The 26800-nt window shown below is 33.2% G+C and overlaps 6 protein-coding genes across 6 annotated transcripts in view; 3 read left to right on the top strand and 3 right to left on the bottom strand.

The window, feature by feature from the left end:
• The window catches only part of LOC108693149 (transcription factor Sox-8-like), a 14890-nt gene extending 5849 nt beyond the window's left edge, over positions 1-9041 (top strand). The window contains exons 2-4 of the mRNA XM_018201926.1: positions 5055-5232; positions 6248-6335; positions 7881-9041. Coding sequence (XP_018057415.1) covers positions 5055-5232; positions 6248-6335; positions 7881-8591 — 977 coding nt within the window. The 3' untranslated portion in view covers positions 8592-9041. The remainder of the gene's footprint in view (positions 1-5054; positions 5233-6247; positions 6336-7880) is intronic.
• A 273-nt stretch (positions 9042-9314) lies between these two features.
• On the bottom strand, positions 9315-13395 carry LOC108693142 (85/88 kDa calcium-independent phospholipase A2). The gene is made up of 3 exons (XM_018201914.1): positions 12913-13395; positions 11877-11967; positions 9315-11690 (listed from the first exon to the last, which is right to left on the bottom strand). Exons 1-3 carry the CDS (start codon positions 13134-13136, stop codon positions 9606-9608), a joined length of 2400 nt encoding a protein of 799 aa, XP_018057403.1. The 5' UTR covers positions 13137-13395; the 3' UTR covers positions 9315-9605.
• Positions 13396-14336: 941 nt separating this feature from the next.
• On the top strand, positions 14337-15327 carry LOC108692537 (protein chibby homolog 1). The gene is made up of 3 exons (XM_018200843.1): positions 14337-14623; positions 14703-14818; positions 15238-15327. The coding sequence occupies exons 1-3, from the start codon at positions 14440-14442 to the stop codon at positions 15325-15327; spliced, it is 390 nt and encodes a 129-aa protein (XP_018056332.1). The 5' UTR covers positions 14337-14439.
• Positions 15328-15571: 244 nt separating this feature from the next.
• LOC108691937 (putative uncharacterized protein DDB_G0267716) lies at positions 15572-17799 on the bottom strand. The gene is made up of 4 exons (XM_018199908.1): positions 16979-17799; positions 16688-16910; positions 16356-16537; positions 15572-15672 (listed from the first exon to the last, which is right to left on the bottom strand). The coding sequence occupies exons 1-4, from the start codon at positions 17721-17723 to the stop codon at positions 15572-15574; spliced, it is 1251 nt and encodes a 416-aa protein (XP_018055397.1). The 5' UTR covers positions 17724-17799.
• A 1344-nt stretch (positions 17800-19143) lies between these two features.
• On the bottom strand, positions 19144-25442 carry LOC108692137 (DNA topoisomerase 3-alpha-like). Its single transcript, XM_018200291.1, has 11 exons — positions 24997-25442; positions 23574-23920; positions 23227-23345; positions 22785-23131; positions 22424-22712; positions 21713-22211; positions 20919-21261; positions 20205-20826; positions 19915-20137; positions 19372-19625; positions 19144-19212 (listed from the first exon to the last, which is right to left on the bottom strand). The coding sequence occupies exons 1-11, from the start codon at positions 25213-25215 to the stop codon at positions 19172-19174; spliced, it is 3303 nt and encodes a 1100-aa protein (XP_018055780.1). The 5' UTR covers positions 25216-25442; the 3' UTR covers positions 19144-19171.
• Positions 25443-26254: 812 nt separating this feature from the next.
• LOC108693164 (E3 ubiquitin-protein ligase MARCH6) overlaps positions 26255-26800 on the top strand; it is a 7908-nt gene continuing 7362 nt past the window's right edge. The window contains exon 1 of the mRNA XM_018201953.1: positions 26255-26360. The gene's annotated coding sequence lies outside the window, so the exon portion shown is untranslated. The remainder of the gene's footprint in view (positions 26361-26800) is intronic.

Raw genomic sequence — 26800 nt, 5'->3', positions numbered from 1 at the left:
ATGCAATTACTTTTCGACCAATCTCAATGCATTATTCTTTGAGAAATGTGGTCGAGGATCCTTATAGGCTTTGTTGAATTCATGTAACTTATTAACGCTATAAAAGAAAACTTTTATGTCTTTGTTATTAAAGTGAATAAATTTTTCTAAGGTACCCGGAACAAAAGGGACAATCAACAATAAGGATAAGCTACAAGTATTCTCTGAATATTTTTGGAATCGTTTTTTGAATACATATTTCAAACGATTGTAAATGATGTCAAAAATAAACTCTAGCGGGTACGAGCGTCATTATTGAGTAATATATTAATCAAAAGTTCTTTGCGTGACATTTAAGATTTTCTCAGTTTTTATCATTTATATTGTTTTTTTCCAAGGGGGTAACCACTAGTTTTGAAATAATATTCTATTGCTATTACGTTTCATAATAATTATATACATTTCACAATAATTACATTTCATATGATTTCATCTGAAACATAATTTCACATGATTTCATCTGACTACAAATAATTTTTTTCACTACATATGAAACCATTTGGTAAAAATATACGATTTTATTTAATACTAATACTTATATTTAATACTAATACTAATAATTATAATATAATGATTTCTCGTGGTTGCATATGTAATTATCGAATTATCATAGAAATTTCATAATGATTTCGAGGATTCTGTCCTACAATTATATTAAGTGGTTACCCCTTTTATTATTTTCTATATACGTCGTTTAATCATGTAATTCTCAGCACATCATGAAGTCTTTGCTATGCGATCGATCTCTTGTGGGCGATACTTTGAAAATTGATAATAACTCGTCATGATCCTTCACGGCCTTCTCAATTAAGATAAAGAAGAAATGTAGATATGTATTTGCTTATGATCTGAGGAGGCACAAAACAAAAAAGAAATATGTAATCAATTTATAATTGATGACTTCAATAAATGTTTCATTTTCATAAAAAAAAGGCTTATTTGCTTAACAATTACGCCTGAATCCTGCATGTCACGATTATTTATTATTTTATTGTATAGATAAGTCATCATATATTTAACTTTTATTAATTTCATAGTTCTTTTTTAAATTTCCATATCAAAAAATTTCAATTTCGTTACAATATGTGGAATTACATGTAAAAAATAATAAATAGAAACCTAAAAAGATGGATGTTTTACATTCATGACCTTTGTGGCGGAAATCACATAAAACTTCGACAACTTTCGGTTCATTAATATTTGTAAACGCTGCTTCACTACCTTCAATATATTTCTTTTCAGTCCACACAGTGATGTTATCTGATTTGCAAGATCATTTTTGGACTGAAAAAGAATATATTGAACAAACGCCTACACAGTTGCCGAAGCTTTGTGGTCTCCGTCTCACAAAGGTAACGAATGTAAAACATCTATCATCTTTCTCTTTATCCGTGTCCAAGCATGATGTGATTTCTCTCATATCATATGTCTCTGTTGGTGTGCACGCTACTAGTTGTACACAATTCATATAGAACAATTTCATCGAACGACGATCAAGTTTTTGTTTAGAGAAGTGTTCCTTGCATAGCAAGGATACTCTCAATAGGTTGCCACTTCCTTCTGAGAAGAGAACGAGTGTATGAAGAAAATATTTTGGATTTTACCGAGAATCGAATCCGGGATTTCTAGCATAGCAATCCAGTGCGCTGACTATTTTGCCACACTCGCTCTCAAAACTTCGTCGTTCGGAATTGATGTTAAACTGTAGATCTCAAATGAACTGTGTACAACCAGCGTGCACGCCACAGACATATGAGAGAAGTATAAATTGATAATATTTACCGATTTTCATAAACTTGCCTCTTACGTGCAAACATGATGTAGTCACTTTATTTTTTCAATCAGTATTATAAGCAACATATATTCATATTTGATTAAAAATTCTCTTTTTTTCGATATTGTTATAATTTATATTTTTGCATACGATTTTTAATTTTGTACTCACACGTAAGGATAATTCAATTATGTAATTTATTTTTAATTCTCATTATAATTTTTTTCGTATCTAAGAAATCTAAGAAACAATACACATATTCGATATGACAGTTTAAAAAATACATTTTATATTCTGACATTCTCTCATTCGCCCTTTAAACTTTCTATTTATAATTTATTTCACCGAGACTTAATTTTCCGTATAAAACTTTAGTGCGAAGTCCTTTATTAAAGAGACATGGAGTGCAAAGAAAAATATTTCTTTTTGCCTTTCTATGTAAGTCGCTCCAGCGACTGAGGAGGTTCACCTACAATCTACATAGTCAGTTAAGCCTCAAAAAGAGGCCGTCTTTCCTAAGGACTGATGTCTTTTGTACGCCTAATTTACCACGTACGCTCGATTCGCGCGAAATTTCTCTATTCCCGTTGCGTTCCTTGCAAAGCCCTTCCGCGTTTCCGTGTAAAATTGTATTTCGGCCGCGACTATCGGCGCAGGCGTTGACGAAGGACCTCCCCCAGATGCTGAAAGGCACCGACACAAGTGCCGCGCCAGTGGACCGTGGACCCACGGTAATTAGCTCCCACCAGCCTCTTGAACCCCGGGTTGACGCTTCGTCACGTGCACCGTCTTTCCCCTGGTCTCGCCCATACTCTCTTTCCCCCGTTCACCCTCGTTGACTCGATTCCTGCTTAATGGTGATTAAAAACATGAAAAACAGTTCAATGTAATTAAATTGAGATTTAAGCTCTTTTCTCAATCTCATATTTTTAATTCCTGCATGTGTAATGCTCTCTTCTTTCTTTTTATCTTTTTTTGACATATAATGATATTAATTTTGTTAAAATAGATAAAAGAATATATTGGGACTAAAGAATTAATATTATGTAAATTCATTCCTCATTAAGAATAAATTTTAAAATCTTTGTTAATTTTTACGTAAAATAACAAGTGAGAAATAGTTCTTATTCTAAATGTATTTCTGATTTCTACTAATGTAAATTAATTTTAATCTTAGTGTAACTAATTTTTTTAATCTTTTTCTAGTTCCAAGAATTAAGAGAGGATGAAGAATAAATTAAAGATTAAAGTTAATTTATATTGATATAGATTTAAGCTAGATATTTTTCATAGTTTTCTAGATTCTTATACTTGAGATTTAAGGATAATCTTGATATATTATAAGCTAATCAAAGAGTTGTATTAACATTTTAAAACATTACTTAAGACGATCTTAGAATAAGAATGGACAATATTATGTCTATTCATGTATGAATACTATCCATAAGGGTTATTTCTATCAACAGATATTAACTTTAATTTCATTTTAATTTTAGCCTTTATCTTATCTTTTTCTAATTTTTAGAAGTAGAAATAAAAAATAAATAACCGAGATTAAAATTAATTGACATTAGAAAGGGACATAAGTAATTTTCAGTCGTGTGAAGAAATGGATACAATATGTTGTAAGACGAAAATTTAATTGCTAGCTTTAAAGTCAATTTCATCAATCTTACACACACGGGATATTACGCAATTTCCGAACCGGCCTAATTACCGCCTTGCATCCCAAGCTCTTCCTCATTCCTCTGGATCTGCCTCCAATTTGAACCAGACTGCGCTCTTTTGGACTGGGGAATTAAGATTTAGGAGACCATGGTGAGAGCACAAGACAGATTTACATAAGTCGGTATACATTTGTTTGAAGGGAGACAAGGTTTTACGACCTCAGGCTTGCTGCGAGCTCTTTTCCCACGAAGTGAAATGTAGGAATCCACATCCGGAGCCGAATCCTTATTAAGCGGCGCGGAATTTTCGGTAATCCGGAACACTTACGTCTCTTATCATCTCGACCACATAAGTAGGATTACTTCGTAATATTTCGATCTTATCATATTTACTGATATGTATTTATGCTTATAATTTAATTGAACCGAATTTTCTAAATGTAAGAAACGACACGAGAAATGTAAGCTATTCAAAGCGGAAAATTATTTAACGTCTTAAAAGTTAAATATTTTTTTTCTCGCTAAAATTGATCAATTCTAATTTAAAAAATAACTCGATATTTTCACAAAATCGATACAGGTTATTTTTTATTTCTTAATTTTCCTCATGTGTGCATAGATTAATGACTTATAATCGTCTTCCGAATAAGAGAGACTTTACTGAAAGTGGTACCGAATTCCAAGAGATCCATGCGATAATCCAAGATTTAGCTATTTGCGTTTGAGAAAAAACGATTGTCGAATAATAATAATTAATTTTTTAATGCGAAAGAATCACGAGAGAACAGTAAGAGCATATTCGTTCTCTCTCTCTCTCTCTCTCTCTCTCTCTCTCTCTCTGTTTCTCTCTGTACGATTTCCAGGTCGTAAAGGTCCTATCGTATAAAGAAGTTAAATAAAAAAGAGACAGAAGAAAGGAAGAGAGACCGACAGCGCTAACAAATGTTGGTCGAATCGGCCGCACGAGCCACGAGGATACAGGTGTAGTTTTATCTCATATTCCTTTACAATCCGATTCCGCGGACAGAACTACTTCCGGTGCCTGTGCGACGGCAAGATACACGAGCCAAACAATTCCATTATCACTTGCCATTTATAACGTACTTTTTGTAGTTGCTTTCCTTACGATGAAATAAAATATATCAAGAACTGATTTTAATTAATTCAGATGCAGATATTATAATGATAAATCATAATATTATAGCAATGAGAAAAAAAACAAAGTCGAGTTCTTCTTCATTGACTATCGAAAGATTTAAGATTCAATACTATTGAATTTTAAATAATCTTTTGATAATCAATGGAGAAGAACTCGAATTTTATTTTTTGGTGTGTTTTTCTTCATCACTTCATATAATATTGAAGATACTTCTAAAATTCGAATATTTATGCTAAGTTATAAATAAATTTAAGTTAAGTTATAAATAAATTTATCGAATTTGATATATAAAGTGAATTTTTTTCTAGCGTGGATGATGATCTGTGCTAAAGTCTTCTAATCTTCTTTCTTTCAAAGATTTCGGAAATTGTACATATATAGATTACGAGTCTCATTATATGCTGTATATTTGCAGGTTACGATTGGACGTTACTTCCGGTAACTTCGCGCGCCGGCGGACGAAGAAGCGCCCACGTGAAGCGCCCGATGAACGCCTTCATGGTGTGGGCACAGGCGGCAAGGCGAAGATTAGCCGATCAATATCCACAATTGCATAATGCCGAGTTGTCGAAGACGCTGGGAAAATTGTGGAGGTAATCTAGATTTGACCAGACTGTAGATAGATACATGTAATTGTCAAAGAAATCAAGTCGCAGTTTGCATTTTGTTATAGAGTGACTTCAAAATCTTGGTGTAGCTTTAAATTATCATAACTTTCATTCTGTGTATTTATGATAAGATTAATCTGTAAAAGGAGTAAGTGAAAGAATGTACTTCAATTTTATATATGCATTAATTTATTCTTCTCGAATTATTGCTTCTCAGTATGTACATCGTCATTGTATATAAATTGGGATATAATTTTAAAGTTCTATGAATATGTTTTACAGTTATTTACAATAATACTTTAAATCACATTATTCTAATCCATTAATTGTCTAAAGAAGGAAGCTTTCCTAAAAATAGAAGAATCAAACGAAGAAATATTGATAATCATTTTTTTTTTTTTTTTTAATCAAACCGATTTATCTGTTCCGCGCGGAAAGAATGATTTGATTCAAGTATTTACAAATTTAGCTATAGATATAAATTTCATATTATTTTGTTGAACTATCAAAATAATTATGTATAACAGTCTCAAGCATGATAAGTAATGTTGCAAAAAATTAAAATAATTATTTTGAGATCGGTAGCTAAATTTTATTTTATTCAGTATCATTAAAATCTTCTAAGATGCTTCTGAGCAGACTATTAAATTGTTAGTCAATTTAATTTGTAATATTATTACAGTAATTCAGTTGCATTTCAAGATCGAAAAATTATTTCAGCGCGCAGTTTAAATAACTACATATGTAGTACATAAATTCACGCCAAATTATCTTATATAAGCACTTAAGATCCAACTTGACTGTTAAAAGCTTTATTTCTTACTTGTTGTGTAATCACATTTATAGTCAAGAAATTCTTTAATAGCTAAATTTTTAGATACGTATACTCTTCAGCAAAACTATCTTTTCCATACATAAAGTTCGATATGTATCTTAAGCAGGTACATATTCCTTGCATTAAGTAGCAATATCGGAGATTGCGAATTGTATTTTGTTGCAGGATCCTGAGCGACGGCGAGAAGCAGCCGTTCATCGAGGAAGCCGAGAGACTGCGGAACGCACACAAGAAACAGCATCCGCATTACAAGGTAAATGATCACCGAATTAACCGATTGACGACATATAATCGCGACGGAATTACGCATTCGCATCTTAATCGCGCATCATTAGGAATAATATGAGGAATGTATCTCGTGCGTTACGAAATCGCACGGCCGGTTTGCGATCGAGCGGCCTGATTCGCGCGCGATGGCGGAACGAATTAGCGCATGTAAAACGCGCATTCGTCTCTCTTAGTGCTCGAGTGGTTAATCGAGGCTCGATCACTCGAGCGATTTGAATCCCACCGCGCCGCGTGTCGGCAATGATTTACGAGAAGGGGAAATGAATTCACCACGATGAAGCCATCCGTGTCGCCGCTCTATGCGAGGCGAGAAAGTCGAGCGGTGACGAGACGCGGGATGCGGAAAAACCGGAGCTTTTACCGGTTTCAAGCACAATGTTAAATTTATAGTGTCATGTTTAACCTAATTTAAGTCGCCTGCTCCTACCACTCTTACCCAATCTATCATTATTTTATGCTAAAACAATTAAACTTGACACTATAGTGAATTAAACTTGACACTATAGTGTTAAATTGACACTCATATATAGTGTTAAATTTAATCATGTTTTAGTATAAAATAACAATATATTGAGCAAGCGATTTAAAGTAGATTAAAGATTGATTAACAATGTAGCTTTATTGAAAAAAGAAAAATTTGTCCTAGCATTTTTATCTCAGCGGTGAAAAAAATGAATTATAACATAATGGTTTTTTAAAAAAAATTATTTTTTAAAAACGTTATATTAATTAAAAAAAAAATCTTAACTTTTTTAGAAACTGTCATAATAAAGTTATTTAGCATATTTATTCTGTTTAATATTTGTTTGATTTTTTTTTAAATTATAATTTAATTTGTATCTATTTTCTCAAATACTGATAAATCCAAAAACAATTAATAATATATATTTAATGTTGTTAAAAATAATGATTTTAATTAAAATGTAAAAATACACCACAGGTGATCATTTATGTAAAAAAGATCAGATGACAATTTCCGGATTAATCTAATTCGTTTAATTTGATTATACAAGATTTATTAATAACAAGATATGTAGATATGTGCGTGAAAGACAAAATTATACGCATAAAATGATGTCTAAAGATATTTGAATTAGAAAATATGACATTAAATGCAAAATGGAAAGAAAAACGTGATAAGTGAATACATATTATATAATAAACCGAGATGTACAGGACAAAACACAAAACAACCTTGAAATTTTTTTATGTAAATTTGTTACATGTCATTATTTTTGTGTCCATTTACTAAATTACAATATTAATTTATTTATGGATTATTTAACAGATTTCAGAGCAGGATATTAAATAAAAAAGCATTCTTTAAAATTAAATTCATTGATTCTTCACTGCAATCATATCGGGATACATCAGAAAATTACACAAAATATTTAAATATACAGTACAAAAAAAGAATTTATACAATTTTTCACTACTCATAACGCAATATGATTCCAGCGAGACCTAATTTGAGATGACTAATTCAAACACAATATGATATCGTTCGTAGTATCAACCTCGTCGCAGGAAGCCGAAATCGGACGATCAGATGGGTATTATCGTGCACAGAGGCGGTCTTCCATCACCGGGGACTTCTCTCGATTCTTCGGCCAGTTCCTCGGACTGCACCTACGCCCGTTTATATCCGGACGCTGGTGTGAAGGCGTACGAGCGACCGACAGCCTATCATGAACCGAAATCTAGCGCTTACGACTTAGCTCGACCGGTCTGGGTCAACGAGACAGTCGCCAAGTATCCCGCTGTCGATCATCCTAACAAGTCGACGTACGAGACGACAACCAGAAGCTACGCTGAGGCAAAATGTCACGAAGTAGCCAAGTACCATCACGAGATGACCGGCACCAAATATCACCACGAGATGATCGGTACTAAGTACCATCATCATCATGAGTCGGCAGCGACCAAGTATCCGGATTTGCAGACCAAACCCTATGATCTGCCCAAATACCCGGAAGCCAAGGGATATCCGGATGGTCTCAAGTACTCCACGGAAATGAGTAGCAGCACGGCCGTGGCCGCAGCCGCTGCGAAGGCGTCCTACACTTGTGTACATGGACAATACTACCCTACCGCGGAGGGATACACCGTGCACAGTGAAGAGAACGATTACCAGCCGCAGAGTATGTCGACGCATCCTTCTTTTTACCCTTATATATCAGCATCCATGACGCAACCGCCGTATTACATGGGACCCCGATAGATTGTAAGCAGAAGATGGGAGACGACACGAGACAATTCTTGAAGATATTCACAAGGACTTTCACAATGAGATTACGCATGTCGAATAAAATAAAATCATTGTCTTACCAATCGAATAGAAAACTATTTTTTCTATGAAATTGTTTCATGATAAATGAAAGCAAGTTCGTGTCATCCTTCCTTCTGACTGCGAATCGTGTTTCACTCGAGTCTTAATATTATGCAAAAATTTTGCAGCGATGCGTGTGTGTATGTATGTGTGTGGATATGTGTGTGCGCTTAATGAAACTCTGTAAAATACTTAAACGCGGTTGTTGTACTTAACAATAAATTGATGACATTAAATTGGTAAATTTAATTATTTTACAAAGCGAGATATATTGTTCGATCGCCTTGTAATTCTTTTTTTTTTTAATTTATTCTTTTCTGTAAACTCTGTGACACAAATAAAACAAATCTATCTAAGCACTCTTGAGTTATAAAGTTCAATATGTAATGTTTAAGTTTTTTGAGATTATTTACAAAAAAAAAGAAAAATAATAGAAAACATTTTAAACACAGAATTTACGAGCAGATTCATAAATTACATAAAAAATTATAATAATGTATATATTAATGTGTATATATTAACTAAAATATATCATCTCACAAAATTGCTAGTGACTAGGAGAAAAATTTAACCGCAATTGAGTTAAAATTATGAAAAGAAAAAAAAAGAGGAACTATGCGAGTATATGCATGCACCTCACACAAATCATGTTTACAATGTGAGCGGGCGGAAAAAAGGCAATCTAATATCACATTTGTCGAGACATTGGCGGCAAGTACCGGTGAAGAAATAACTATAATACACGCTATGTAACGATATAATTGCTAGGCTAATTATGTAATCATTAACCGAGCCAGCGGTAAATCGTCGATAATTACACCAAACGTAAATGTGTATGTGCGCGTGGGACAATTCCGCAACCAGGTACTTTTTTCGACGATAGATGATATTCCTTAATCTTTCTCTTTAGTTCTTTTCTAAACTGGAGTCGCGTCCAATAATAGTTGCTAACTCCTGCACCACATCTCGATTCGCATGCATGAACGCCTTCGCGTTCCAGATCATATGCACCAGTATTTCGTCACTCTTCTCGTCCATGGCAACTTCTGTCGACAGCTGTGGATTGAATCTGTAGTATGGTACGCCGATCATGGAGCACCAGGTGCGAGCGCGATCGACCACGCGGCCATCGCTGGCTGTAGCCTGATCGACCAGTAGCGTGCCCAGCGCAGAGATACCGAACGCGAGTTTGGCGGTGTCCCAGAGACTCTCTGGCCGGAAAACGTCAATCTCATTCAAGGTATACGTAGTCGGTATGAGTCCTGTACCAAGAGAGACCACTAACGACAGCGGTATCACCTCATTCTCGCGGTTAGTAGCCTTCAGCGCCAAATTATACTCGTGGATCTCTGTCATGGCATCTAGGGTAGGATTATTAGCGATCAAACCGCCGTCTAGGAAACGACCAAATGCCCGGAAATACGATGGCGCCGCGCCGGTGGCCCTCGCCGCTTTCCAAAGTAACTGCTCCTGTGGCGATAATGTCGATTTGAACATTCCGTTCTCCGGTAACTTCAAAATCATACTAGGCGCCTCGTAATTGCGAAATAGATGAAGATCCACGGGCTTACGATCGGCGAGTACGCCCGTGATCATTATTTTTGGTTTCTGGATGTCCGCCATGACGGTGTGGGCGCCGAGGCATTCTTTCAACACTTTCTCTAGACCCTCGCTATTGTAAGGTCGCGAGCCCACGAAAGCGTTCTCCTTGATACGAAAGTAGAGAGCTTGACATTCCCGTAGGGACTTACCCGCGGCGAGACCAAGCGCCAGGATACCGCCGGTAGACGTGCCAGCTATCCAATCAAAGCACTGCACCACGGGTTTGCGTAGCACTGATTCAATCTCCAGCAGCGTCTGTATGAGCACCAATCCTCGAATACCGCCACCATCGAGACAAAGTAACCTACCACCCTTGATCTGTTTATGGTTTCCATACTCGGCCATTTTTTCCATGCCTGATACGTGAAGCATCTGATCGAGAATCGTGCGCGGTACATACTGTGGCGGTTCCGACGGTGCGATACCAGTGTAGTTCTCGTCATGCTTGCAGCCGAGATGACAATTTTTCATCTCCGATAGACATCTTTGCGCGCCTACCGCATCCAGCAGATAGATTATCTTGTTACCTTCGGTAGTATCAACGTTCGCTTTGTGCCTAGGCGTTTCCGCCTTCCAATTCCGCGCATCGACATCAGAGCCGAAGCCGATAAGCGCCTGTACGATAGCCGGTGTTTCTGCCTCCACTGCAAGATGCAGCGGTGTATTGCCATCATTATCGACAATGTTGACAGACGCCATATGACTTAGCAAGGCGACTACGCAGGGCAGTCGTTTGCGCATCACCATTACATGCAGAGCAGTACGCCCGTCGAAGTTGAGCGCGTCGATGTCGCAATTGGTGTCGATCAGCGCCGTGATCACTTCGCGACTACGTGACCAGTGCAATGGTGTGCCACCGAATTTCATGTCCTCTGCGTGAAGCACGTTCGGCTTGTTGTGTAAGAAATCGCCAACATAACCGGGACTGGAGGGCTGACCCTCGGAAGCAGATATGTTCACATCCGCACCAATCAGCAGGAGTGCTTTTACGCATTCGGGCTTATCGTTCAGACAAGCAACATGCATAGGAGTGTGACCGTTGCTGTTACGACTGTTCAAACTGTTTGGAAGACCAGAGCCCAAAGCAAGAATGATCTCTTTGGTGGATGTAGCTGCATAATGATAAACTGTGTTCGCATTATGATCCAAATGTTCCAGCGAACTCTTCGCTGCTATCAGCATCTCGACGGTGCGCAAATTATTAGTTTGTACGGCGACTTGCAGAGGCGAAATACCAGTTTCTGAGTCCCCGCTGTTGAGCTGACTGTTGACGATCGCGTGCATGAATGCATCGTGGAGAGCAAAGTAGGCTGCTAAATGTGCTAGAGTCCATGTGGGGTGTTCTACCAGAGTGTCGCAGAGTTTTTGAATTTTTCCAACATGGCACATCTTTCATTCAGAGAAAAAGAATAAGATTAATTATTATCAATTATACATATAAAATTTTTTTTAATAACAAATCATTTTTAAATTGTGTATGGAAGATAAATGTATAATATGGGAATATTATTTCTTTAATGTATACTTTTTGTTTATACAATATATAAATATAAACAAAATATGAATAAACATTACCTCACGTACTATCTGCACAAGTACAGGGACTTTGTCTTTATATATTAAGAATCTTGTCTCTGCACCATCTAGAGTTTCTGATCGAAACAAACTGAAAACAAAATATTGAAAAGTCAAGAAGATATCAAAGTTTTGAAAATTCAATAAAAATCAACAGAAAAATGATAGATAATATAAAATACAAACATTCTGCTATCGGTAAATAAATTCAAGACAAATGTTTTTATGAGAATTATCAACTTAAATAGTAATGTAACTGCTTCCAAGACAGAAAATTAATACAGATTAATTAATTACAGAAAAATAATACGTAACATACTTAAATATAATTTACTTTTTCAAATTTTTTTAAAAGTTCATGTATCCACAAGTCTGTTACAAGTTCATTACAAACATCAAATTTATTCAAAATATATTCAAAGTCTTAATAATTATATATTTCAATAAAGATCACTAAAAATAAATCCAAGATTTGCTTATTATAAAATCACTTCAATAAAATTCATATTCTTCAAAAGAAAATTTCTTGTTTTGAATATAATAAATTTTTCTAAACTTTATAATGAGTATATTTTAAGATTATTAAGAAAATATTCTTTGTTAAAGAATCATTATTTGAAAGAAAAAAAGGTAACTGATAATGAATACTTAATCACTTTTCTTAGCAGTAGCATATAGAGAAAATTTTCCTTTAAAATTTACCCTAAAAATATAGTAGTGTGATAGTGTGTATGTGTGTAATATAATATTTGAAAGATTTTTATCATATACTTCAATAAAATTAATCAAATTTATTTTATACTTTATTGTAGTTTTATTAATGAATGAGAAAGATTTACATTAAAATTTTTCGAAATACAATGATGTCTCACACTATTACATTTTCAGGATAAACTAAGAAAAAATTCTCTCCATGTAGAATGATATTCTTCTGTGTGTAGTTATTTATATATTTCATATAATTTATAAAAAACACATATTCTTATAATTATAATATTCTTTTACGCCAAAATAATAAATCAATAATAAAATATACCTGTATGCTTGATGTAAGGTCTCCGTACATGGCCTGTGTAGGACAATCTCGTATTTGTCCTGATTCTTACCGCCAGGGCCGTAGAGAACAATGCCGTCCTCACGGGAATGTATATGCCGATTGCTGTACTGATCTGGCCGCACCTCCTGGATGACATTCGGCGGTGTGTCCGAGAAGACGATGTTCCGCAGAACATTGTTTGCGATCGTGCCAAGCCAGGCCATGGTGATACCGGTGCTGTCGACGAAAGCGAACTGAAGCGAACGGGAATGAGACGTGGATGCTTTTACCGCGCGAAAACGTTACACAACTTCCCGTTACTCATTGTGTCGCAGGAACGCAGCATGACAGTTCGGTTGTACTTTGCACTCTGTCTCGTTTTGTCTCGACTTCGTTGTTCGATCGTTATTTCTTTAAATGAATGGTAGTAATGACAGTATAGATAATAATAGGGAACTGAGGGAACAAGATTAACAAAGTATAGGAACTGTACTCGATATAGTAAAACTAAAGCGAGCTGAGAGGCCTCGCGCGGAAAAGATACCAAGTACCCAAATCAAAAGGATTGTTCTTTTTAACTGAATTTTTTAATTGTTTTTGCACAGTTCATCTTTTATCGTTTTCTTTTTCTTTTCATACTGAAGATGAATTGTTCAATTAAAAAGAACAAATCTATCAACATAAAATATTTATGTAAATTATTTTTTAAAATATTTTATAAACATCTGTAAAATATTTAATTATTACATTAATAATGGTTTACAAAAATACTTAAGAAATGTACAAATATTGTAAAAAAAAGATATTTAAAAAATTTCCTGGACATATTCATATTTTAGAAATAATTCACGAAAAATTTCTGAAATATTTCAAATTTTACAATGAAATATTAATTTTGGATAAATATATATTCAGATGTTAAGAAGATAAAGAAAGAGAAAGCAAAGATGTTGAGTGGAAATAGTATAAGATAAGTAAAGAAAGGCTGCGTTTTGTTTCACGCATGATACGCATGATATGCATCATTTATCCTTGTTTAACATTCGGTGAATGACAAGAATAAATAATGCAGCATGCGCGTCATGCGTGAAACGAAAACACAGCACAAACTACAATCATTAATTAAATAGACTTACAATTGATTCCTTCAGAATTCTGGGGGATTCTTGTAAATAAAGTCAGCAACATTGAAAAAAAGCGTAGAAATTAATCGAATTGAATATCGAAAACAATCGATCCTTCGATAGTCGATAGCAATCGATCCTTCAATAATCCGCCCTTCCATTTTAAATTCAAAAGGATTGTCAAGGCAACGGCAGGATAAACAAACGTGACGCATTTCGCGTTTCGTGCAACAGTTTCAACTGTGAAAAGAAATTTAAAGATAAATGATAGAAAATATTATTTAAGATGTTACAAAATATTTATAATGTAAGACAATGATTGTCGCGTTCGAAGTTCCATTATTCTTTTTTGTAATGATTAGGTAAACTGCCTGCTTGTCCATGCTAATTTTAAAAATCAGCGATGCCCTTATTCTTCAATAAGTTTTCCCCCAAGAAGACACCAACTAGGAAGGCGTCCGTTTTCCTGGCAAATAAAAATTTAAGCCCTAAACGAATAGAGAAGGAACTCGGCCCAGAAGTGGGTCCTATACGCCTCCGCCTTGGAGATCAGGAAGCTATTTTTGAGGCTGGCCTATGGATTCCAGGTGAATAACATTCATTTACTAAACAGAAACTTTTGCATTTTTATCTCAAATAATAAAAAAATGAATAATTTTGCTCTAGAGTCTGGTAAGGTGGGAGGTACTTTCAAAGAGAATGAAAAATTAAAAAAAGAAGTGAGGCGATTGGAGGAAGAGAATAATCTGTTAAAGCTAAAGTTTGATGTACTTTTAGATATGGTAATCTTTTTTTATATAATACTTTTTAAAAAATTATAATAAATTTATTTTTGAAACAATATATAATATATAAGATATATAATAAAATTATAATAATGAATCTATAAAATATATATATGCGTATGTGCGTGCGTGCGTGCGTGCGTGCGTGCGTGCGTGCGTGCGTGCGTGAGTGAGTGAGTGAGTGAGTGAGTGAGTGAGTGAGTGAGTGAGTGAGTGAGTGAGTGAGTGAGTGAGTGAGTGAGTGAGTGAGTGAGTGTGTGTGTGTGTGTGTGTGTGTGTGTGTGTGTGTGTGTGTGTGTGTGTGTGTGTACACAAGAAAAAAGTTTATCAAATTAAGAATAAAAGTAGAACGTAATAAAAACATATAATGATAAACATATAATGATATCGACAATTACATTTTATATTTTTTACAGTTAACACAAACAACTGCCGAAGTTCACTCACAAAAGGAAGAATTAGAGAAACTAAAAAATTTTTCTCTTAACAAAAAAGTTGTCGTTTGAACCATTAAACATTGTTACTTGCTTACTATATAAATAGAAACTATAAAACTAGAATATCAATAAGAATTATAAAATAACTATAAAATAACAATAATTTATTATCAAACTTCTTTCCAATAGAAGTCTTAATAGTTGTAAAAGAGTTACAAGGCAGAAATCAACTCTTACAAATAAAAAGTATTTGACACGTTTCCATTCTAATTAAGCTTTTTATAACGCTAATCATTACAATCATCACTGTATATTATTTACATTCCTGTTTTCGAAAAATTTTATCGATGTAACTCATGAGGGAGAGATAACGTGTGTGAGTGACTATATTTGGACATTTGTATCTCATGTGACCTGTGAAAGAATATATAACACAAAATGTAAAATATAATATGTACAATTTGAATATGATAATAGATGTAATTGAGAATAATAAAAATGTTATTTTAAAAAATTAATAAAAGAAACAAAAAGAGAAAAGTAGAGTCCAACCGAAACTTTTGTCGAAACTGAACCAAAACACTCTACATGTCAATTTCAACCGAAACCAAAATTAAAAAATAGGAATCCTATAAAGGCCATATGTATTGGATTGTCCGGAAAGTTCATGCCGATTTTGAAGGAAAATTGAAATGCAGAAGATTTAAATTTTTAATTTCATTTATTAAATTTAAATCTTTTGCGGCATGAACTTTCCGGACAACCCAATATATAGACATTCCCTTGTATCATATTTCTTTATAAATATCATAATTTACTGAAACAATAATTAAGTTTGGGCCCAAATAAAAAACCGAAATTTTGGTTGTGTCAATTTTGGTCAAAAAATATAAATGCTTTTTCTTCATAAATCATCATAATTTAATTATTATATGAAACGCATATTAAAATTAATATTTATAAAAAAGAGTTATGGTTTCAGTCAAAATTGACATGAGTGTTCGTTTTCATTTTTGGTAAAAGTTTCAGTCGGAACTGTAAAGAAAAGAAAAGATAACAAAAAAATGAATTCTTCAAACTTTCTTCTTCATTATTACCTTCTATTCCACAAATTCCACATTTTCTTCCACGCCTGATAAGTTTGGACTTTTTGGCGTTTTCAGGAATTCGGTTATCATCCTTATCTGCCCACTTGAAAAAATGACAAGTGGAAGTTGGACCCTTGGGACATCTATAAAATAGTCGTCCCTTTTTAGGGCTATCTTTGTAAATCATCATCCTAAAAAAATTCGCAAAATTATTTTTATATTAGATACATAATGAAGCTGCTAATTAGCAACATTAAGACTTTAATTAATTAATTAATCATTAACGTCATGTGTTATTAATCGTAAAAAGTTTTGTTATTTTTTCTGATCGAAGATTTTACTTTTGAGCGGGCTGATTACAGTTACACATAATATTTGTGGATGGATTGTCCCTAGAATTGTCCTTAGAAGTGCTAGGGCGAGAAAAGTTACTATCGCTGTTTTTGTCTGGTCTTGATACCATTGAACGTTTCTTCTCTGCGTTATCTTGAAATTTTGCACTATCCTCATTTGCCCATTTCAAAAAGTTGCAAACGTTTTCACTGCATTTATAAAATAGACGTCCTGGAATTATAAATATTATCCAAAGTAACTTACGTGACAAATTATATTTATATACGATTGCCACTTACTCTTATTTGATCCAAATTGTTCAGCTCTTAGAACAGCAGGTTTTTTACAATTACACATAATGTTGCGAGAATTACTGGACGCAGCTTGAGCTGATTTGTTCGCAAAATTGTTGAAAATACCGAAATTAATCGAGGAAGTATGATTTTTTTTATCCTTTAATGCTGTATTGTCATTGGCAGTATTTGATCTATTTGATTCATTTAACTGAAAAATGTTCGAATTCTGATTTTGCGCATGTCTTCCCGATGAAGTGCTAGGAGTTTCTATCAAGTTAAAATCGTTATTATTTCGACCAAAGTCTGTATTAATAGAAGTAGCTGTACTTTGCAATTGGGATGTACTTGGAGTAATAGGAGAGATCAATGCGTCCTTCATATTATTTTTCTTTCCCTTCTCTTGCATTACATCTTTCTCACCTTCCTCAAATTTTTCAAGCCACTCTTTCATCATCTCAATTCTCGTATCCCATACACATTCCACATCTTCTCTTTTATTATCCATCTTCGTTTTTTCTAACTGTCTTATCTCGTTTTTAATTTTATTATATTCTTCGCATGTTACTTCTAATTTCTTTATTCTTTCTTTTAATTTATTTTTTTCCTCTGTCCAATCTTTTTCCCTACATCTCATTTCATCTTTTAATTTCTCCATCTCTATCTTTATTTCTCGTTGCACATTTTCAAAAGCATTCATCACATCACATATTATTTCTTTCCTATAATTACCTTGCTCTTTCACATTCATCCTCCTTTTTTAATGACTTTCGTGAAATATTTGTTAAATATGAATACAAGAATCGATTTTCTCAGAAACTTTCAAATATTTTAGATCCTTGCAATATATATACTTGCAATGATAATTCATTTGATACAACTGCATTCCTGTTATCTTATCGACCTAGTCAAGAAATCTGTCCTTCGTTGCAAAAGATATTCCTATCTTGTTTTTTACATTAATGATCTCTTCTTTTTAGTTTACACAATTCATCTTTCTTCTTCTTCTTTCCTCAAAGACAAAGAAAATATAAGAAGAGTTGATGCAAGATATTCAGCTAAAAAAACAAGCCTTAGATAAGTCACAAGAACAAAAACTTAAAGTCTCACTACAAATGCTTTGAAGTGTCTTGAGTGCGGTCAATCGAGTCTTTTAAAGTATTTTAGCAGTAGATGCGATATCATAAATATAGATCTCAAAAAGTCCGGAAGCGGTTGAATATCTCGAAAACAAAACATTTTTAAGAAAAATGTTTCAGATAAAAGTTGTAGAATTACGAATCTATTTACTAATTATATCTGTTTGACTTTAAATGGCGTCGCTAAGATTAGATCAAAGTCATATCGATTTTTTTAAACAAAACATCTTTGTATTCCAGAATTTAATAGCTGACCTTGTGAGTTTTTCAAAACATTTTAAGAGTCTTTTTTTAGTCAGTACTTATTAGAGTTATCAAGCTTGAAAGTTATAGTATCACCGATATTAGCATTATCCAAGATGTTCGATCGATGGCTAAAACTTCTTGAATGTTGTTCAGGATCATGACTTAGGTAACATTTATTAAAATCAAGGTCATTGGAGATGTTCCTCTCATCTTCATTTTCACGTAAAATGAATTTTTAGTGCAAAAACAAAAATAACAGAAACAATTTGCAATTAACAATCTATTAAAATTAAAATTTGATGTACTTTCAGATACAATAATTTTTTATGTTATGCCTTTCAAAAATTAGAAAATTAATCTCTGAGAAACAAAAAGTATATATTTTGAAAAAGTTTATCAATATTATAACAGAACGCTAATAGAAACATATAATGATAATTGTTAATAATGATGTTAATTTTTTATAATTAACGCAACAATCGCACTTCACTCACAGAAAGAAGAAAGTTAAAGAGAATGAAAAACAATTTTTCTTATAACAAAGGAATTGTCATTTAATTTATTAAATATTATTATTTACACTGCTTATTAGGATGATGGGATTATGAATGAAAACTATAAAATGACACTAAATGATTATCAAACTACTTCCTATCTTAACACTTGTAAAAAGCAGTAGTTGTCATAAAGCAGTAGTTAAGTCTTAGAAATAAAGTTGTATTTGATACTGCTTTATTCTAATTAAGTTTTTTACAATTCCAATCATTATAAACTGTACATTATTTACAATACTGTATTGAAAAAAATTCATTCGTCAGTCCATCGCGTTATTCGGACATTTCTTCCTCGTATGACCTGTAAATAAGTAAAAAATGAAAAATATATAATATATAATATAAAAATATATAATTTAGATATGATAACAGATATAATTGAGGATATAAAATCTATTTTTGACACAATTAAGAGAAAGAGAAAGAGAAAACAATATTTAAAAAGTTCTTTAAATATTACCTTCCAATCCGCAATTTCCACACTTTCTCTTGCCTCCGGTGAGTTTGGGTCTTTTAGGGGCATTGCTTTTTTGTGAAAATTTGCTACGTGCTTTATTTCCTATTCCTCTTGCAGTGGAATTGCTCCAGTCCGTGTGACTATTGTTGGTGTCATCTTCATCTGTCCATTTGAAAAAATTACAAGTGGAGTTTACACCCTTGGGACATCCATAAAATTGTCGTCCCTTATTAGGGCCATCTTTATGAACCGTTAACCTACAGAAACAGAATATTTTTACATATATTATATTAAAGATATAAGATCTGCTCTTTTTAGCTGAACTTTTTGCACGGTTCATCTTTTCTCACTTTCTCTCCAATAGAAAAGGAAGAAAGATGAACTATGCAAAAACTTTAGAACAGATCTATAGTTAATGTTAATGCAACAATAATAATTATGATTTCATCACTCATTAATTAATTATTAATTGACAATATATTAATATTAATATATTAATATTAATATGGCCAGCCGAGAAAATTTATCGTTGGAGATTTTACTTACTTTCGAGCGGGCTGATTACAATTACACATAACATTATTCGTAGACGGATTTCCCCAATCGTTATTAGAAGCACCAGAAAAATGAGCACTATCGTTGTTTCTATTCCAGTTAGGTTCCCAAGTGGAATGTTCGCTCTCTGTGTTAGACTCGGCGCTGTCAGATCCCCACAAAAAAAAGTTACAACCGCTTCCCTGGGGTTTAGCGCATTTGTAAAACAGACGTCCTGAAATTGCAAATGTTATTCAAAGCGACTTATGTGACAAATCATAAACTTACATACAGTTACTCACCTTTATTTGGTCCATCTTTTCTAACTGTTAACTGAATCGCAGTCTCATGACAGTGACATATAATCTCAGCATTATTGTCTGTATTACCCCATATATCTTTTACATTATTCGTATTGCGAGAATTTCTGAACGTAGATTGATTTGCTCTGTTCCCTGGATTGTTGAAATCACTTGAATTAATCCAAGAAAAATGATTTTCTCTATTGTCCGATGTTGTATTTCTATTGACAGTATTTGACCTATTCGAGCTATTCGGCTGAGAAATATTAGAATTCTGATTTTGTGTGTTTGGTCTGCTGGATGATACGGTAGAAGTTCCGATCAAGCCAACATTGTTGTTATTTCGTACAAATCCTGTACTATTAGAAACTGGCTGGGTATTTCGTGATTGAAATGTATTTGAGGTAGATTGAGATGTACTTGAGGTGGAATTTAATGTATTTCTCGTATTATTGTGAGCAGTATAATTCGTTCTTCCAGTTTGTTTAATGCAATCTTCTTTAATGTTTAACATTTCGTTAAATATAGTATCACAGCCTATACAAGTTGTGTGAGAGGTACCGTACATGGGTATCACATTCCTGACTAATTTGAATTTTAATTTGTGTATATTTTCTGTACACTGAAAATATTAATCGTACACAAATTTAATAACTTATGAAAACATATATACTTATGTGAAACACATAAAATACAGCGAGCAAAGATATTTACCCGATTGCATGTTTCATTTAAAACTTCAACATCTTCTACCGTTTCTGGAAACCAGATCACGTTGGTACATTCTGGATATCCCGTACAGGTGATATATTTTCCTCTGCCTTGTCGTCTCTGTTTTAGAACCATGTCAGAGCCACATTTTGGACATTTAAATATAGTACTAATCACTGGAGTATTAAGCTGTATTTGCTCGGTTTGAAGAGGTCTCTCATTAAGATAGTGTGCTAAAGAGTCGTCTATCAAATTGGCGCGTTCTATAGCCACTTGGAACACTTCGCGATATTTATTAATTTGATTTTGTAATACTTCATTTGGGTTTTTCTTACTTTCGCATATCCTATGATAATAAAATATGATAAAAACAGATTTATACATAACCATACAGAATAATAGTAAATTTGATTGAATGCACTAGTATGCATTCGTGCATATTAAAACCATTGTATACTAATTTATATAAAGTGAAGTGCAAATATTTTAAATAAACGTTTTTAAAATCATATAGAAATAAGTTGAACTTTAATCCATTTCTATTAGGTATGGGAAAAAGTTCGTGGCGTTTTCTCCGTTACATCTAACGGGAAAAACGCCACGAACTTGTTCTCACACCTAATATATTTCAAACAATTATAAGTGGAAATTAAATTGATAAAAATTTCAAATAATAAGAATTTGTATTAAACACATATCTTCTTTACGTCAATTTATGTAAGACATTAATTAATGTGTACTAGTGTGCATCTAATTGGCTATAAGAGATTATTTAGTGATACATTAGGTTGGCTTACAATTGTAAATCTTTTTCTAAATCCGCACGCAAATGCGGCTTGGACATTTGAAAGCCCATATTATCGTAACCCATGACCAAACCAATTCCCAATTTGCCTGGCATAAAATGTTGAGTATCCGTTAAGCCCACATATTGCCTGGATTTGATGGTATCAATATGGTCAGCATGAGTAGCGTCCGTACCGATGCCGTGTTTGTCCATTAATGCGATCAACTCAGCCTCGGTTAATAAATTTGGTGCTGAAGTTTTCTCTTCTACCATATCAATGCTAGTTGGTCGAAAAACTTGCCGCTGTTCATAAGAATGAATCTGCTTGTTACTCCATTTTTCGTATATGTATACATCGAGATAATTTTTCGTTATGATTTCAAGACCGTTAGCCTTGAACTTCTCTCCCGCTATATCAATTTCCACCGTTGTTTCTCGGCCCTCCGCATTCTTTGATAAACAAGCCAGAAAATGTCGAACCACAAATTCATAGACTTTCGCTTCGTTTCCTATTGATAAATTTGCAACTGACTAACACAGTCGAGTTAATGATAAATAACTCTTACAGAAATTTAATATCAAAAGGTGATTAATTGGTTATTTTGAATATTAAAAATATTATTTATCAATGCTTTTATTCAAAATAAGTAATTCCCAGCATTAAATTGGCCAACAGATATTAGATTTCTATAAGAGAAGACTATAAGTACTATAAACGGACCATACAAATTGTCGGTATACTTTATAGGATGAATAGGAGGATGCGCTTGATCGCTTTTCTTTCCTTGTCTGGGAGTTATTCCAGATTCCAGTAAATTTTGCGCAAAGTTACCCCATTCCTGATTGTTTATTTGTTGTTCCACTAAAGATCTTAGATTCAATTCCTTTGGAAATATATTCGTTTCCGTGCGTGGGTAACTAATGAAACCTTGGGTATATAATCTCTCCGCTATCCTCATTGTCTCCTTTGCGTTTATGCGTAACTTACGAGAGCCTTGCTTTTCCAATTCCTGAATTGATAATTTTTAAAATAAAATATTAAATATCTCGCAACTTAAATACATCTTAACTTAGTTACTTACAATAGTATCCAGAGGTAAAGGTCTCCATTTGCTTTTTGGTTTGCATGTTACTTTCTCCACTGTAGCTTCCGGCTGTTCTAAGCAAATGTCCAGAAATATTTGGCAAGGCATTTTTTCAAACAATCTTACTCTGACCCATTTGAATTCTACAGATATCCCTTCGCGATCGTCCATCACTTTTAGTTTCCAATATGGTTCAGATTTGAAGCGATCGATGGCAAGAAACCTCTCGACTACAAATCCAAGCGTTGGAAACTGACAGCTTCCGTAACTGATGAGCAGATCTCCAAGAATGTTGGGAAATACTTTCTGTAATCTTAAGGTCTGAAACCTCGTGAACGCAGCACCTGTCAATATGTTTGTCAATTAGAAGTTTATAACAATAAAGTTATAAAGTTACAGCTCAATCATTCTAATTAATGACATTTAATGAAAGTAGTACCTATTCGTAAATCTAATTCACTTCTTACGTCTACGGCATCACTCATCGCCTTATTTGGCTGTGCCAAATTTTGCAGAGCTCTTTCAACAGACGATCTCGTAATTTCTGAGAATTTTGCTCTAAAACATTAAAAGGACATATATTACAAATCTTGTTAAAAATGTGTAACACAAAAAATAGTTGCGTTCAGCAAAGAAAACTAATCAGTGAGTGAGAGCTCAGTGATTCTTTAATGATTGGTTCTTGTCTTTAATTATTCGCTGGATCTAAAGGTAGGAATCATATTAAAGAACATTAAGCGCTACTGATCAGTTTCCTCTAAACACAATCAAAGTATTAACAATTACCTGTATACACGAATATTAGGCTTGATTGCTTGACAGACTTGAATAACCTCAAAACCTATGTTCTCCCCCTCTCTGTCACAATCTGTCCAAATAATCAATGCATTGCAGAATCGTGCTTCTCGTTCCAAGGTTTTCTTAATATTTTCATGATTCTCTTCCACGCACCGCTTAAATACTGGAGCATCGAATAAGTTTAATGGATGACAGCTGTGCCATTTACGATAAGCGTTTGTAAAATCATAGTTTAATAAATGGCCAGATACAGATGTCATCAGCATTTGGCAGTTTTGGCCCCATAGTTGTACGTTAAATTCGAAGATTTTGTTGTACTTGGAAAAACCTTCTCTCTACAAAAAATAAAATCATTAGTATCTGTTTCTATCAAAATATTTAATTTATTTTTATCTTTCTCTTTTGTAGTTATAAGAAAATGATATGAAGAATAAATTAAACCAAGATTAAAATTAATCTATATTAATAATGGATATAAAAAATATATTTCTCCCTCGGTTTATAAATAATATTAATATTAATATAAATATTAAATAAAGAGATAAAGAGAGAGAGAGAGAGAAATAAAGAGATATTATTTACATAAAATGTAAATAAAGAGATTATATATTGAATAACATGTATAAATAAAGTATAAAAATTGACAAAGCAAGACAATAGTCAACACTGATTTGATTCCTAATTTGAGTAATATATTCAACATAATAAAATTAATAAATAAATGTAAAATAATGTAATAAGCAGATGTTAAAATATTTTTAAATTATGAATGTATAATAATTAAAAAATGAAAAGTTAGACTAGGTTTATCTGATTTGAGCTCTAAAGTCAAAATACAAAGCCAAAAGCAAAAAAGTAATTTAGGTAAGATTTTAGAGATTGTAAAGTATTGATACTTGTCTGATCGACACTTAGCAATACTTTACAGTCCATGAAATCTTTCTTTGTTCTTTTTCAAAGAATTTTGAACTAGTTTTGAACTAATGCAATATGTTAGAGTGAAACAAACTGTACCTGTCTCACTTTAACTTACTGCATCAGTATATATCAATTCAGAACTTAATGTGGAAAAAGAACAAGCCTTATTTACATTGAACTTTTTACATCTTTTTTGGCTCTGGAGCTCAAATTGGACAGACCTAAATTAGATAGAAAAGAATACAATGCAAATGTTACATTATGGTATAATTCTGACAAGTTGTAACTGTTACAAGATAAAATATGAATAGAATAGAATAGAATTTTATTGTACTTCAGCATATTTACAGCCAAGAAGAGGACTTAGTTTATATAAAATTTTTAACTCATCCATACAAAATAAAATATGATTGAATAACGAGAAGTAAGCGAATGATAATCAAGAATTATTACTGAGAAAACGCTCTATTCATATAAATAAATAAATGCTTACCTTTCTGCTGGTACCGTGTGATAAATAACCAGCAATATTTTTAGCAGCATCAGGTTTTTCAGCAACATTGAGGACCTTCATGATGCTCTTTGAACAGTATTGTTTTAATAAGCAAAATGTATAACCAAGGTTTTTGCTAAATAAGTTGCCAGCTTTGCTTTTCAGACCATAATATATCGTACAATTCAATGCGATGGTATAAGACTTAAAAAAGGCCATTACATGATTTTGGCATTGTTGACAATTTTCCGCCTCGAAGATTATAAATTTACTACTTAATTTTTAATACACTCAATTTTTTAATAAACAACAATAAATGATGTATCAATACGCGATTTATCTACTTTAGTTGCGTTACTGGAATGACTAAATCGATAGAAAATAAACGTCCACTTCCATGTTCTATCGCGTAATTTTTTATACAGCTCATCAATAGCGAGACCAAACCTCGCTCTAAAATTCTGTTTACATATCGATCTATGCACATGTATGACACAAGAAACCGTATATATTTTTCAACGTGCAAGAAGTGCAAAAAGTTCAACTGAAAAAAACAAAGTGAAAATTGATGGCAGAAAGTCGAAGATTGGCCGACGTGTCAGCCATGTTCAACATTTTCTGTTCTGATGACCAATCGACACATTCGATAACAAATCCAAAAATAATCGATTCATAGATCGCATTGCTTGAAATCCCTCAAAATTTTTTTTTTATTTAAAATGACAATTTAATAAAATTTATTTATTAAAATGACAACATAATACATAAAATAACATAATTATAATAATATAATAATATGTATAATATATTTAAGCGTGAAAAAGCGAAGAAGCTAAGTGCATAAAGTGCAAGTAACACGAACTTTATATTGCTTGCATTTTACATCCTTTCGCGCTTTTCGCTCTTTAATAATATTATTACATTACAATTATAATTATATTATTATTATATCCATCTCCCTCGAGGAGAGGTAGAAAATTTTAAATAATTAAATTAATGTAACACTGGTACAATTTAGTGGAAATCGATTTATGTATTTTCAGTGTATTAATAAATAATTTAATCCTTTTAATTACATATTCTGTTGTCAAGGTATCCTCATAATTTTCAAATGATTAAATTATTTTTATACTAAAAATACGTGAATTAATGCATTCAATTGCACTCAATGCGCACCAATGTTGCACTAGGTTTCCCAGTGGAAAACCGTAGTGATTTTGCATTTTGTGGGTTTTGGAAGTGAGAAATCACTAAATTGCAGAACGTAGAAAGAACTTGGGAGCAGTGGAGAGTGCGGACGTCCCTCGTTGTTTTTTGCACAATAACTTTCGATCCAATGTGGATTTTTCTCAGGACACACGCACGTGGGTATCAATTGCTGAGTGTCGCGTTACGCTATTATATCACGTTACGTCATCGTCGCGTCTCCGACGAGTAGTCGAGAGATCCGCTCGCGTAAAAGTCGAAACGCGTATACACGTACATACACGTCAGGTTTCTTGTTTGTCACGACGGATTGTATTCTCTTCTCTCCCCCAAATGGTTCGATAATCCGGCCCAAAACGCGATGTTCCAGATATCGTAAGACGCTGATGTTTAACGGTTGTATATTACACATGTTTCTCGGAGAAAGGAAAGGTCACGGAAATCTGACGTGTCGTATCACATTAAGCGTTGCGTTGTGTCGTGTCACGTCATGTCATTGAACGATCGTTTCTACGATCGTGTTTAATTTGCATAATTAATAGACACACAATTACGATTATCATGGTGAAACTTTTTAGAAATTTTTTGTACGAATTGG

Source organism: Atta colombica, unplaced genomic scaffold (assembly GCF_001594045.1).
Source record: "Atta colombica isolate Treedump-2 unplaced genomic scaffold, Acol1.0 scaffold107, whole genome shotgun sequence".
Classification (NCBI taxonomy): Eukaryota; Metazoa; Arthropoda; class Insecta; order Hymenoptera; family Formicidae; genus Atta; species Atta colombica.
This window is presented reverse-complemented; position numbering and strand designations above follow the sequence as displayed.

What these genes read in the sequence shown, in the direction of transcription:
- LOC108693142 (XM_018201914.1), bottom strand. Translation starts at nt 13,136, where the DNA reads ATGGCCTGGCTTGGCACGATCGCAAACAATGTTCTGCGGAACATCGTC. An exon ending in ACCTTACATCAAGCATACAG is followed by an intron (nt 11,968 to 12,912) that starts GTATATTTTATT and finishes TTTTGTTTTCAG; the next exon opens with TTTGTTTCGATCAGAAACTC. An exon ending in TTGTGCAGATAGTACGTGAG is followed by an intron (nt 11,691 to 11,876) that starts GTAATGTTTATT and finishes TCTGAATGAAAG; the next exon opens with ATGTGCCATGTTGGAAAAAT.
- LOC108692537 (XM_018200843.1), top strand. Translation starts at nt 14,440, where the DNA reads ATGCCCTTATTCTTCAATAAGTTTTCCCCCAAGAAGACACCAACTAGG. An exon ending in GGCTGGCCTATGGATTCCAG is followed by an intron (nt 14,624 to 14,702) that starts GTGAATAACATT and finishes ATTTTGCTCTAG; the next exon opens with AGTCTGGTAAGGTGGGAGGT. An exon ending in TTGATGTACTTTTAGATATG is followed by an intron (nt 14,819 to 15,237) that starts GTAATCTTTTTT and finishes TATTTTTTACAG; the next exon opens with TTAACACAAACAACTGCCGA.
- LOC108691937 (XM_018199908.1), bottom strand. Translation starts at nt 17,723, where the DNA reads ATGAATGTGAAAGAGCAAGGTAATTATAGGAAAGAAATAATATGTGAT. An exon ending in TGTAATCAGCCCGCTCAAAA is followed by an intron (nt 16,538 to 16,687) that starts GTAAAATCTTCG and finishes GAATTTTTTTAG; the next exon opens with GATGATGATTTACAAAGATA. An exon ending in TGGAATTTGTGGAATAGAAG is followed by an intron (nt 15,673 to 16,355) that starts GTAATAATGAAG and finishes ATTCTTTCACAG; the next exon opens with GTCACATGAGATACAAATGT.
- LOC108692137 (XM_018200291.1), bottom strand. Translation starts at nt 25,215, where the DNA reads ATGGCCTTTTTTAAGTCTTATACCATCGCATTGAATTGTACGATATAT. An exon ending in CCTAATATTCGTGTATACAG is followed by an intron (nt 23,346 to 23,573) that starts GTAATTGTTAAT and finishes TTAATGTTTTAG; the next exon opens with AGCAAAATTCTCAGAAATTA. An exon ending in TGGAAATTGCGGATTGGAAG is followed by an intron (nt 19,213 to 19,371) that starts GTAATATTTAAA and finishes ACTTATTTACAG; the next exon opens with GTCATACGAGGAAGAAATGT.